General features: G+C 38.9%; 1 protein-coding gene across 1 annotated transcript; it reads right to left on the reverse strand.

The window, feature by feature from the left end:
• Positions 1-2,337: 2,337 nt before the first annotated feature.
• LOC123868502 lies at positions 2,338-13,734 on the reverse strand. The gene is made up of 14 exons (XM_045911047.1): positions 13,573-13,734; positions 13,078-13,117; positions 11,212-11,409; positions 10,893-10,951; positions 10,426-10,612; positions 9,703-9,875; positions 8,965-9,283; positions 8,518-8,620; positions 7,761-7,878; positions 4,701-7,677; positions 4,180-4,402; positions 3,692-3,820; positions 3,395-3,586; positions 2,338-2,818 (listed from the first exon to the last, which is right to left on the reverse strand). Exons 3-14 carry the CDS (start codon positions 11,404-11,406, stop codon positions 2,664-2,666), a joined length of 4,830 nt encoding a protein of 1,609 aa, XP_045767003.1. The 5' UTR covers positions 11,407-11,409; positions 13,078-13,117; positions 13,573-13,734; the 3' UTR covers positions 2,338-2,663.
• Between the last annotated feature and the right edge of the window lie 203 nt (positions 13,735-13,937).

The following is a 13,937-nucleotide window of genomic DNA, read 5'->3' on the forward strand; positions in this document are numbered from 1 at the left end:
CATTATTACAAAGCCGTTCAGTTCGCACGATATAGAGATCAATTATAATAAGGTTAAGAACACTAAACACTAATTTGAAAAAACTATACAATGGCCAAGTCATAATTTACAAATGCCACACTGGCCCCAATTCGGTTGTATACAATCTCTAACTAAATCAATTTGATAGGTGCAAAAGTGGTGCTTATCCTCTTACAATCCTGATTCCTGCAGGAAATTAAAGGATAGCAATTCCTTTTAGACTAGTAAATTAAGTTTAGAGATTATGCACAACCGAATTAGCACCTTTGTATGTTAATAGTAATTATATCGATATTATAGATTAAATATAATTCTGATTGTATTATATCTATCTTATACAAGGAACAACAAGCTTAATTCTACTATGATCTACCAAAACATATGTACCGCCCGGGTCCCAAAACATGTCTGTTTTAGCGGATGATAACAAGCTTGATTTCGCTATAATTTATGGCGAATTAAGCTTGAATACGCTATAATTTATAGCGAATTAAGCTTGTTGTTCCTTACGTATCATGGACACCCGCAAAGTGACGCCTGCTAATCTATCCAACATATTATACCTATATCTTAAACGTTTACAATAGAAACATTTTAGTGATTAACGTTTAATATAAAATTTAGTGTCACATTGGTGCAAACTCAGTTGTGCACAAATCTAACTAAATCAAATTGACTAACGACTGAATACTGAACCAGTCTTAGGGTGAGATCTATAGAGCGCGCTCTGCCTTTGCTTAGACTTAAGACAGAGTTAGAATGAGACAGAGCTATATCTCTCACATAAATCTGTCTCGTTTTAACTCAATCTTAAGTCAGAGCAAAGTCAAAGTGCGCTTTATAGATTTCAGCATTAGTAGTTTAGAGGGACTCAAATACCACGGGACTGTTTCAAAAGTCAAACAATAAGAAGGGCTAAATATCAAAAACCGGCCAAGTGCGAGTCAGACTCGCGCACCGAGGGTTCCCTACTCGGGTATATTCCCGACATTTTGCACGATAAATCAAAAACTTATGCTTAAAAATAAATATAAATCTGTTTTATAATGTACAAGTAAAGCCCTTTCATATGATACCCCACTTGGTATAGTAATCTTACTTTGAAAATTAAAACACATTTTATTTTTATTTTTTTGTAACGTAACCGCAAATTCACGGTTTTCAGATTTATTCTTTTACTTGTGCTATAATACCTACCTGTCTGCCAAAATTCATGATTCTAGGTCAACGGGAAGTACCCTATAGGTTTTCTTGACAGACACGACAGACGGACAGACAACAAAGTGATCCTATAAGGATTCCGTTTTTCCTTTTGAGAATTCTAAATATGCTCTATGTTTAAGAGTCATTTTTGAATTCCGTCCTGAAGTGGATAAATCATTTAAACCTGTCAATTTAGTTTAATTAAGAATTTGTACACAACTAAATAGGCACTATTACCTAATCAAGCTATGTTATTTTAGAATTTGAAAAATATGGCTTCATATCCTTTCAAAGATAGACGGACACTTTATTCATTTATAACTACTCTTTTTAATAACTTTTCTTCAATCGATTTTGAATCAAATAAATAGTGTGCGACAGATGAGATGGCAACCGGGGTGGGGACGCCCCGCGTACCCGCAAAGCCTAGAAACTCTAACCCACACGCCCGTCCGGAGCGACGCTATAGAGTAGCCGTGTTGACCAGCTCTGGCAAGTACACCACACTCACACATTACGCTAGTGTAGTGTCTATGCATAAAATTCGAAATTCAAAATATTTTTATTCAATTAGAATTTTACAAGTTCGACAGATAACTGTCAGTTAACTGTCGAATCTTTCTAACCGCGTAAGCAGCAGAGCTTAGTTTGCCAGCAAGAGTTGATACATGGGTGCCTCATAATCGTGAAAAGTATCCATCTGTCTCGCTATCATCTTATGAGCGTGACAGAGAAAGTTATTGTTTTGTTTTTACTATTATGAAATGCAGTTTTAAACCCATCCGTCAGCCAACCAATAATTGTTTTTTTGAGGTTAGAATAAAACGTTTTCTGCAAAAATTTCAAGATCTGGCAAAACATTATTCTTGTGAAAAACCTACCATAAAAAATATTAAAAATAGAATCCGCGAAAATATTAAATCCTATTTACTCCCCATCTCGTGCAAGTTCTAGAAATCCAACCTTAAACCTTGGCTACATTATAAAGGGAACCTCTGTGCAAAATTTCAGCTATCTAGGTTCAAGGATTGGATTGGGCGTTTATCAGTCAGTCAGTAAGTCAGGACTTACCTTTTTATATAATTTAAGTATATAAAACTATTGCCGATTTTGTCGATTGTAGGTATGAGCTACTTTTCTTATTTCATATACTTTACTAAGAAATATTGAAACCTTTGGTATGAGTTAAATTATGACAATTGCATTTATAACACTTCACGCACGAGCGACACATAGCGACGCGCATTTTATCAAATTAGATACATTGTAATATTTTTTATAATCAGAAATACCCTTCATAAACTCGACACCACGTCACGTCAGGTGATTGTAATGTGTAAACGATTTTATTATTATCAATCAATACGCGTCGTGTGGTGTTTATGTCGGGTGGTATGTTATTATGTTATCGGCCTTACAAGGATCTGCCTCGTTTGGACTTAGCTCATAATAATAAGTTGTCCGGTATTATTGGCATAGACAAGCCCCTGCCCCGGCTGCGGCGCCCACCGCAGGCAGTTGAGGCTTGTGAAGCCATTTTCCCAGGTTTGCTCTAATTCCTTGATGGGCGACAGCCCGGTTCGGCTCGTACTCTCTGAAAGTGTTTAGACTTTTATTAAAAAAAATTTAATTATTTCTAGAAACTGCATGATATATACCCGCATTACCTCTAGCACATGACACTACTACTATCTTTACAGAATCTGATTAGATAAACAGATCGTAGGCACATCGATTAAGATTGAATTTTAAAATAAGGCGTATTTTAATTATATAAGGTTTATTTCATGATTAAGATGTGATATAATTTAAGGATGAAGCCGACGCGACGGTGAAGCGACTCGAGCCGAGGCCGACGGCCAGGTGGCGAGCGGTGGGCGATAGAGCGACCGACACAGCGCTCTGCTCCAGCTCCGCCGTGTGCAGGCACCGACCCAGTCACGACCAGCTCGGAGAGTAACACCAAGTTACCTAATGGGTCGAGGCGGTAGAGAAGTGCAAAGACGCTGCTCCGGCCGTGGGGCGCGAGGGTGAAGCGACGCGAGCCGAGGCCGACGGCCAGGTGGCGAGCGGTGGGCGATAGAGCGACCGACACAGCGCTCTGCTCCAGCTCCGCCGTGTGCAGGCACCGACCCAGTCACGACCAGCTCGGAGAGTAACACCAAGTTACCTAATGGGTCGAGGCGGTAGAGAAGTGCAAAGACGCTGCTCCGGCCGTGGGGCGCGAGGGTGAAGCGACGCGAGCCGAGGCCGACGGCCAGGTGGCGAGCGGTGGGCGACAGGGCAACCGACACCGCGCTCTGCTCCAGCACCGCCGTGTGCAGGCACTGACCCAGACGCGACCACTCCAGAGAATAAACACCTAAGAATCACAAAACAACGTTTTAGTTGGGAGTAGAATTTATTTAAATTTTAGTATTTATAAGGAAAATAGCTACTTTCCGACGCAAAAGTCAAAAGAACTTACCTAACCAGTGATTAGTATTCCTCAGTCGAGGTACGGGATGGAGGGCCACCAGGAGCCTGCCGTCCTTTGATATATCAATACTTGCGTCGTTGTGTATTCTACACCGTTGAACAACCACGTTTTTGGAACCTGAGTATAATTTTTACAGTTTGAGTAAAATAGGATTTTGAGTAGGGCAAAACATGGCTTATTCTAGTTTTTAGGGTTCCGTAACTCAAAAGGAAAAACGGAACCTTAATAGGATCACTTTATTGTCTGTGTATGTCTATACGTCTGTTGTGTCTATTAAGTAAACCAATATGGTACTTTTCGTTAATCTAGAACCATGAAATTTGTCAGGCAGGCAGGTCTTATATAGCATACGTAAAATACCCAAGCACGGAACCCTCGGTGCGCAAGTCTGACTCGCACTCATTCTTTTTTGTACCATGATTGCTGTTTATTTGGACAGGAGTGTGAAGGATAAGCAGTTCCCCTTTAATACTCACTGTCGGCAATATCGGGCGTGTTGCCCGTAGTGAAGTCCCAGGCCTGCACGCGATGCGACGGCGCCGGCAGCGCTTCGGAGATGATGCTCGCATCCAGCAGCCCCGCCATGCCGCCCATACGTCGCATGCCACCCAAACCCCCGGGCCCCGCTCCGCCGCCCCCACCCCCGGGCGGGCCGCCACCGCTCTCGCCGTTACCATCTTCGTCTATCAGCATAGCGTTCTGCCAGTAAAATCACGGTGTATAACTTGGCGGCAGAGCAGAATTAAAATACAATTTATTGATAAAATATTTGTCCGTTTCTATCTCAGGGTCCCTGGCCTTACGCCGCGCTCCCAGTATATGGGGTAGGAAGAAATTTGACAGCGATTATTATATTCACTACAGATTTTTATAGATTGGTAAATATATAATAGAAAGATAATTTAAGTTATCAGTATACCAATATCTGAGCTATTATTATTATCCCATATATTACAAACAATCCACACAAAATCAAAATAATATATTATGTACTTACTTGGGCGAGTATAATGGGTTGTAAATATTCGTGAATTCTGGGTAGTCTTTGTGGTGGGTTTGGTGGCGCGTCGGGGTTGCTTATGCTGAGATCACCCACTTGCATAAGAGGACCTGCCGCGGTCGCTGCGTCCTCCATGGCTGCGTGATATTGTTCCAGTCTTGATTCTTCTGTCGGTCTTATTGTAGCACCTCGTGACAAAATGCGTTCGCGTGTAAGTATGTGCGGTCTATAGTCGAATGATAGGTAGGACCGTCGAATATTAGAGTCCGAGTCTTGCAAACCCGAACGGTTCTCGGGAGGACTGTCGTTAGTCGGTGGCAAGTTGAACATCTCTCGAACCGAGGACGGCGTGTACAATCTTATCGTTTGCAGACGCCTGAACCTGCTCCTTGCAGCATTACGCAACCTCACAGCTTGCATGTGAGCCAATCTTATTAAATTGATTCTATGCTCAAATTCGTTCATCATTTCTGGGGGTAGTCTGGAAGGTCTAGTATTGAAACTATCGCTGGATAGAGCACTAGAGGGACCGGGGACAGGTTGTGTACTCTGGGATTCAGTTCGAGCCGCTCTTAACGGCTTTGAGTTACCCCTGTTGGGTAACAAGCGCAAGGCAGGAATCCTGTGAGAGGACACAGGCGGAAATACTCTCTTTCTAATTAGAGGATGGGCTGTGGGATTTGTTTTATGTAAGGCTTTGAGTCGCCTACTTTCCATATATAAATCTCGTCTGTTTCTAGCTGTCATTGAATAATTTCTATTTGCCGCTGAAATCTGCACTGCAAGACGATTACTCCATCTTTGAGTTATATTACTTTGCGTAGAGGTTGAAGGTAAAGTGGTTGCGGTTTCGTGGGTGTTGTTATCAGGACATATGGACTGAGAGCTTGTAGAGTTATCTCGCTTGACACGTTTGCTAGCGCTGCTCTGTAAACGATCTTCTTCCGCCTCATTGGGAACAGCGCTTTGAAGCGGATCATCAGGTCCATCAACATTGACAGGACCTGTGTGATCGACATTTTCTAGGCGAATAACATTCAATGAATCGACACGTTGAGGCGATGTATTATTACTAGCACGCCCGTTATTTCTATTTGTCATCAACATTAAGCAAGTTAGTGCCAAAGCCTTTTTCAAAGAACGTAACATATTAATGATCAGCTGACTTAATCCTCTCTCCTCTAAGCACATCATCATCATATTAAACATGATGGATAGTACTTGCATAGCTCGCATTCGAATTTCGTGTCGAGTTGCACTTATTTCCATTGCTCTGGCAAAGTCTCGTCGAGGCCTATTTAAATATCTCTGAGGTAAGCGAGTAGCGGCAGGATTACGGGACCGACGTCTAAGTTCGTCTTCTGGTCTCCACCGATAGCTAGACTGTAATCGCCTTCTAAGCGATGGCGAAGAACGAATGCCGGTTGATCTAGTTTGAGGCGATTTGCTTGCTGATGATTGTCTGCTGTTACTTGGACTATCTCTAGACGTACCCTGTTCGGGCTCATCAGAGGGCCCATTTTCAGTGTTTGTCGCTTCAGAGTTTCTGGTGCTTTCTCCCTGGTTGCTACTTTGTGTTCTTGAGTTTCTGCTGGGCGCTCGAGTGATGTTGTCAGTCACTTCAGTTAACATCATACATCTTTCCAAAAGTGATCTGGTGTAGTGACTGGGCAAGTCTTGTCGTCCAGTTTCTCTGTGTAACATTAAAATTCGCCTACGTAGATTTTCCCACATATTGCGTAATTCTGGCATCGTGGTACGATTACCGCGTAGCCACATATTGGTGAGTTGCATAGTATGCTTTTGCATGGCATTAACTCCTCCGCGAACTTTTCTAAAGGCTTCTTCTGGTGGGATCCGACCAGTACCCCAAAAACTTTCTCTACTTGTTGATGGCCTGTTAGAATTTATGTCATTAGGGTCATTCTGTTCAGTGTTTTCGGGAACCTCTTGGTTATCAGTGTTAGACGTGCTGGGGCCTTCGCCTGCGGCATTATTCTGGCTCCGCACACGAAATCGACTGCTATTTGCGGATACATTAATACCACCCGTTTCACGGTTAGGATTTCGCAGCCGAAATTCTCCTAATTCAAAAACTAATCTATCCGTGGGATGCGTCCCTCGTTCGGAGGAGTTCGACGGCCCTGCACCGCTGGCTCGTTCGGGATCTCTCGCATCATCCTCCCTAAATGTAGAATTTCGTGTTCTAAAGATATTAACTTCTGGTGACTGATCACTATCTGATTCTGAACTCGATGATAACAACATCCTCGATGGTCGCAAGTTCGAGCTGAACAAACGAACACGGGGACGCGTCGACGCCCTCGGGCGGTCGCCACTTTCATCACCATCCGAGTGCGCTCTATCTCCACTACTTCGACGTGGAATATCTTCTTCTGCACTTAGACTCGATAAAGACATATTTGTTATTAAATTTAATAGTCTCGTTCCTGAATCTCTAAGGATATCACGTATTAAGTCAAGACTTTCATTAATAGTTTGCGCGTCTACAGGTGCAGACGGTTGTGATTGAGAAGTGTTAACACTAGTGGTCTGAGTTGCGTTTGTCGTCGAAGTCGGTGGCGTGTTTTGTCGAGAAGTTCGTGTGGGAGCATTATCTGAAGTAGTCGAAGAGTTATCGTTAGGTACGGAAACGACTATTCGTCGACCGCGCCATATACGGGGGGCTAAGTCTAAGAGCGAGGGCGAGTCCGGCCTGTAGGCTGGAAATATACTGGTGCGAGAGGAGTTCGCCACATTGTTTGTAGATTGTTGGGCAACCAGGCTAGTAAATGAAATTCTGCTCGGTCGTGGTGTGCCATTTGTAGAAGAAAATGGATTGGGTAAAAGCCTAGATGCTCGTTCGTTCTGGTCGACTGTTCGAAATGATCTCCCAGAAGTGTCATTTAGAGGATGGAATGCGGAAGGTCTTGAACCAAAAATGGAATGTTCCTGTCGTGACGAATTTCGATCTCTGTAAACAAAGAAATCACATGCAGTAAAATAAAGATCCTGTAAATTAGTCAAACACAATGAATACACGCATCATCTCTTTACCTGGATGGGCCACTATCAAAAGACAAAGCGTCAAGATTGAGCAGGCGGCTACTACTTCCTTCGCCGTCTCCACTGTCAGTTTCTTGTCTATTGCTAGATGTGGCCGTAGTAGGATTTTCTGACACAAAATTAGTAAAGTATTTATTCTTTTAAATCAATGTATTGGCAGTTTATAAATACTAAAGTAAGTACATAAATTGAAAAGTCTCTTCACTGTTCAAGCTCTGTAACAATGTCCTACATTTGCTCAACAATATTATGTATACAAGAGTTTCTGTAGTTCTTTAATAAAATATTTTGGAACCGGTCCCAATTAGCCACATAAACTGTTCACTCTTCATATTTTTGTGACTCCACAAAATGCTATTGGATTTTTGTTTTTTTTTAACTTCACAATTTTTAGTGGCCCCATTGTATTGAAATATAGCCTAGTTAAAAACCTACTGTTTACTAAGCTTTTTCACTGATCGCGAGCAATTTACTCTTATCCATTGAGGAGTTCTGTTCTCCATCTGCGAAGATATTCATCAGATCTTCACCACATTTATATGGGACCACCTGTGTACCCCTTTCAAACAAAAAAGCTTTCCAAATCGGTCCAGGCATCTTTAAGTAATCAGGGAACATACATATATTTAAAAAAAAAAGATTCTGATGAATGAGAACCTCCTCCTTTTTTGAAGTAGGTTAAAAAGGAAATTTTTATATGATATTCAATAATTATTCATAATGATAAAGAAACTGCAGCTGGGCTTACCGTCATCAAGTTGTGGTGTGGACGAGTAGGAGCGCGCCACTCGCGTGTAGCTGTTAGCTTCAGGTGATGGATCAGTTTCCATCGGATCTGTGCCGCGGTCCGTCTACAAAAGTTTCAAAAATCAAAGTCAAAGTCAAATTGGGTACTATTGTACACTTTCTGATTTTTAATCCCCGACAAAGCCTCTCTTTTTGGGTCGGGGGTTAAAAAATTAAAAAGTATTTCAATTTTCAAAGTAAGATAACTTTACCAAGTGGGGCATAATATGAAAGGGCTTTACAAGCCCCTACATTCTAAAACATTTTTTATTTATTTTTAAGCATAAAAGTTTTTGATTTATCGTGCAAATATCGGAAAAATACCCGAGTACGGAACCCTCGGTGCGTGAGTCTGACTCGCACTTGGCCGGTTTTTTATATAAATATCGATGAAATATAATATGTTTACCGTACTGGGTGGTGGCGGCGTCACCGTAAGTCTATGTCGAACCATAAATAGACGCTGGTAGTTCCTCACTAGACTGTCATATCTCTGAACCAAGTTCTGATAAGAATTGACAATAATATCCTGTGTGGAGCCGGAGTTATCTTGCGGTCTATTGTTTCCTGGATTGTCGTCAGAGTCCTCCCTTCTTGCATTGCTAGTAGTGTTTGTTGGATTTGAACTAGTATTATGTTGAAGAACACTGTTACTAATCCCTCCAGGCATGGGTCGTAATGATATGCCGGTTATCAGTTTATAACCCAATGAATCAAATGCCACATACCTGAAATTTATGGTTCATTTTAGAAATCCAGCTGTTTTTATATTATTTCTTTGTATTAGCATTTATGATTATGCAAAAGAAGACGTATTTTTGAACTTTCATGGGTATAATTTGTAACTAAACGATGCCCGCGATGGACATTATACAAATATACAAATTATACCTCATCTGCGTGGAGCTAGATTTTTAAAAATCGGAATTAAACGGATGGGCCGAAATAGTTAGCTGACACTTTTGCATTTATAATATAAGTATGGATTAGTATTGAGGAAAATGACAAACAAATTTGATAATGATAGTGGGGAATAGGGATTCATGACATGACTCAACTGAAAAAGAACGTCTGAATTCATGTCTTTATTCTTAGTACATACCTGTTAATAAAGTGTATCGTTTTTTATATTAGTTATATTACTTACCTGACTTTTTCGTTTATATTATTAGTAGAAACTTTAGTAAAAGGTGCAGGCTGGCTCCAATCCCAAAAATAAAGCTCATTGTATGTAGCAATGACCAACAATTGCTCACGTGGATGGAATGCTATGGATGCTATGACTGTTTCTTTGGATACATTCCACACTTCACTGCCACCCTGTGGCCAAAAATATTAAAAACAATTCAATTTTTTTTTATTAATCAAAAACAATTTTTTTAAAGAATTTTAAATATGACTAATATTCCTCTCTTCTATCCAATCAAGCACGAAGCTTGTGGTAGAAGTAGATCGACTTCGCTTACGTGGACAACACCAAGGTTTCCTTAGAGGTTGAATTTTCAAAAATCCTTTGTGAATGTTTGTAAAAATCCCGTGCAAACTCTTTGATTTCTCGGGATAAAAAGTTGCCTATATCAATCTCCGAGATCCAAGCTATCACTGTAGCAAACATATAAATCGGTTAAACGAATGGGCCTTTAAGAATCCCGTGGAAACTCTTTGATTTTCCAGGATAAAAAATAGCCTTATAAATAGTCCTTCCTGGGGATGTAAGCTATTTCTGTACCTTTCACCAAGATCGGTTAAACTGTTGGGCCGTGAAAAGCTAGCAGGCAGACAGACGCGCTTTCGCATTTGTAATATTAGAAGTATGGATTTAGATATTGTTCGATGTTGATGAATATTTTTTTTTTACTTGTATACTTACACTGGAAATATCCCACACTCTGACTTGACCGCCCAGGCAGCCAGAACCAATAAGTTGAGGGTGCGAGGGATGAAAAGCAATACACCACGGCGTGCGTGGATGTCCTTTTAATATCCTCACATGTTTACCACTGGCTAGTTCTGACACATATACATTGTGATTGCCATGTGTGGATGCTACTTTGGTGCTACAAATAGGAATAAATTGTATTTTAGTTTCTCAGAAAATATTATGCCCACATTGCATGCTGGTTTCACTTCAGTGCTGAACAGCTAAGTTAGTTTAATATACAAAAAAAAAGAGCTATATTAGGCAAATATTTTAGGTTAAAACTTGTTGTATTATGTACTAAACTTTTGACAAAAACCGGTTAGACTCATGGGCCATGAAAAGCTAGCAGACAGACGCAGATACACTTTTTCACTTATAATATATTATTATGGATCTTGTTGCATGTAACTACATACCCATCTGGACTGAAAACCATGAGGAAAGTTGACCTTGGATATCCTGGCAATTCGCAACACTGTAACATAACAATACAGACATTTATCATGTTTTAACAATAATAATCTGTACAGTTAAACATGATAAGTCTGCTATGTTTAAACAAAATTATTAATAAGACTTAATTTCTAAGTAAGAATGGTGATTAATTCAATTTGCAAAGATTTAAAATCTTATAATTAATTTATTACTTAATTAGGAAACCTACAATGAATAAGAATTACAAGAAATTTTTTAAATAAAATGTGTATTACTTTTGTTAACTTCTTTGAATCTTACTCTTATTTTTAAAGGTTTCTGCACCAAGATATCTTCGGCTACATTCTCTAATACTGTTTTGTTGGAAGGTGAATTTGGTGGATTGATGCCTCTTTCTCTCCACTGCCAGTTCCGGGCAATGTTGCCGACACTCGGAGTTTCATCAATCGCATCATTTTTGCATCCTAGCCATTCACTATCTAACACTGGATCCATTACCTGTGTTTAGAAAAATCGGTCAAGTGTGAGTCGGACTCGCACACGACGAGTTCGACATTCGAACCATCAACCATCAACCATCAAAGGCAGAAACAATGTTTTTAGTAAAAATTATTGATTTTAATTACATAGAGACAAAGCATTACTTCTATTCTAATATAAGTTCAGCAAATAGAGACTAAAATTAGAAATAAATAAAGGAATTGATTTAAAGGCGGAGCTCTTGTGCAATTAGATTTATTAATTTTTAGAATTCTGCTTACTAAAATGTATGCCAGAATTACTTAATGCAAAAATCAATCAAACAAACTTACTCAAGGACCAGCACGAATAAATAAATAACCATTGTTTTAAAATTAGAGAAATACAGATCAACAGCTTGTTGTGATTTAAATCTACATTTTTCAGCATTCATAATACTTTTTAATACTGTACTAAGAGACCTATGCCCAACAGTGGATGCATAATAGCTGAGATTACAATAATCTATACACAGTCAATAAATACTATTTACAACATTGTTTATTTATAACTATCAGTTACTAGCTGATGCCCGCAGCTTCGCCCGCGTGGATTTAGGGTCTGAAATCCCGTGGGAAAGTTGTCACAAAGTTCCTCTATCGATTAAAAAAAAAAATAACGCAAATCGGTTCAGAAATCTCGGAGATTTCGGTGTACATAGGAAGAAAAACACAACTCCCTTTTTGAAAGTCGGTTAAAAAAGTAGCCTATTTTACTCCCTGATCAATCCTCTACTTGTCTGTGAAAACCCCGTCAAAATCGGTCCAGCCGTTCCGAAGATTAGCCTTTTCAAACAGACAGACAGACAGACAGACAGACAGACAAAAATTTTAAAAACGTGTGATTCAGTGTTGGTATCGTTCAAATAACCATTTGAGCTTAATATGAGGTAGTTATTTCGAAATTACAGACAGACACTCCAATTTTATTTATTAGTATAGATAATGAGTTGGAGTCCCAGCTATTTGTAGCATAATATATAATAGTATACACTGTCAATTACAAATATTGGCTTTTGGAAACTAATTTATTGTAGTCATATTCATGTTGTTTGTTATACCAGATTTTTATAGTTACTTTGAAAATATATTATATTGCATACTAGCTTTTAGCCTATGACTGCATCTATATGGATTAAGGGTTTCCTAGGATAAAGATGTCTGGCTCTGCAATCTCCATGCCAAATATTGTTCAAATCAGATAAGAGACTCAGGACAGAAGAATAATTTATTGTTCAGATCTGGTGGAGTCTGTGGCAGGACTGTAGCATGTGGATTGTGGAAGTCTCTACAAGAGACTGTCCAGCAGTCTACACCCATCGGTTGACAAAGATAATGGATATGCAATAAAAGCTACAGAATGAGCAGATACATAATAGGGAACTGGAAAGCAATTATCATGGAATGACTAATTCAGCATACTGCATAGAAATTGTGATAATTAATAAGACAGCACTGTCCTAACTTGATAAGATGATATTAAATTAATGAATGAATGATTTATTTATTCAATAAAATGTAGATACAAAATGTTGAAATAAAGTCTGATGTCCTTATACATTTTACCACTGTAACTGGTGTTATATTACCTTAAATTAAATACAATAAAAAGTCAAGATTAAAATACTAAGTTAATTTTAATATTTACCTTATTAATTTGTGATGTAACAATAATTATATGATGAGATCTGAAATAGAAGCAACTTTTTATTATGCTGGGACTAACATAGCACTAACAAATAAATAAATCTGATCAAACCCTTGATCAAACCTTGACAAAACACCACTAATAATTCCAACCTAAAAATGTATACCTGTACAAAAGTATGCACTTAGTTTGCAGATGAATCGAAATTAGCTAGATGGGATCAGGTTGAGTATATTTTATTTCACTGAGGTCTGCTAGTTTTAAATGATACTCTAAAATAATAAGATTAAAGAACGACAAGTGAGCCATATTGGAAAATGTCAACTGATTACATACGGTCTACCGTATAGTTACGATATTATTACGTAAATGTTTTTACTTTAAATCTAAAGGACTGTAAACTAGCAAAGGGTTGAAAGTGTATCGCTCAAAAATAAATAGGTACATCTTTCATTTAGCCATTCCTCGTACGTAACAATAAACAATGACAATCACCTGGATCATATTGTAATGATTTTGTGAAGTAATGATGTCCGTGCTTTAATCTACGATTAATCTTCTTTATTTAAAATACTATAGTATTTGTTTACTATAAAAATTACACTTTTACGACACAAAAATATCTAAGAAAATTCTACGGCAAACATTCAGCTGCTAGCCATAGATAATAATACACCTGTTAACTGTCAAATTTTTCTGACATGACAGATAACAGATAATAAGTTCACTAATAACAACTATTGGTCAATGTGGGTAACTTTAGATTACCTTTCGTAAAGACCAAGCCTACTTTTTTAGATATTTCACGATCTCCAGTGACATGTTGAATGCTGTGAATGCTAAGGTTGAATGTGACTTAA

Source organism: Maniola jurtina, chromosome 1 (assembly GCF_905333055.1).
Source record: "Maniola jurtina chromosome 1, ilManJurt1.1, whole genome shotgun sequence".
NCBI classification, from domain to species: domain Eukaryota; kingdom Metazoa; phylum Arthropoda; class Insecta; order Lepidoptera; family Nymphalidae; genus Maniola; species Maniola jurtina.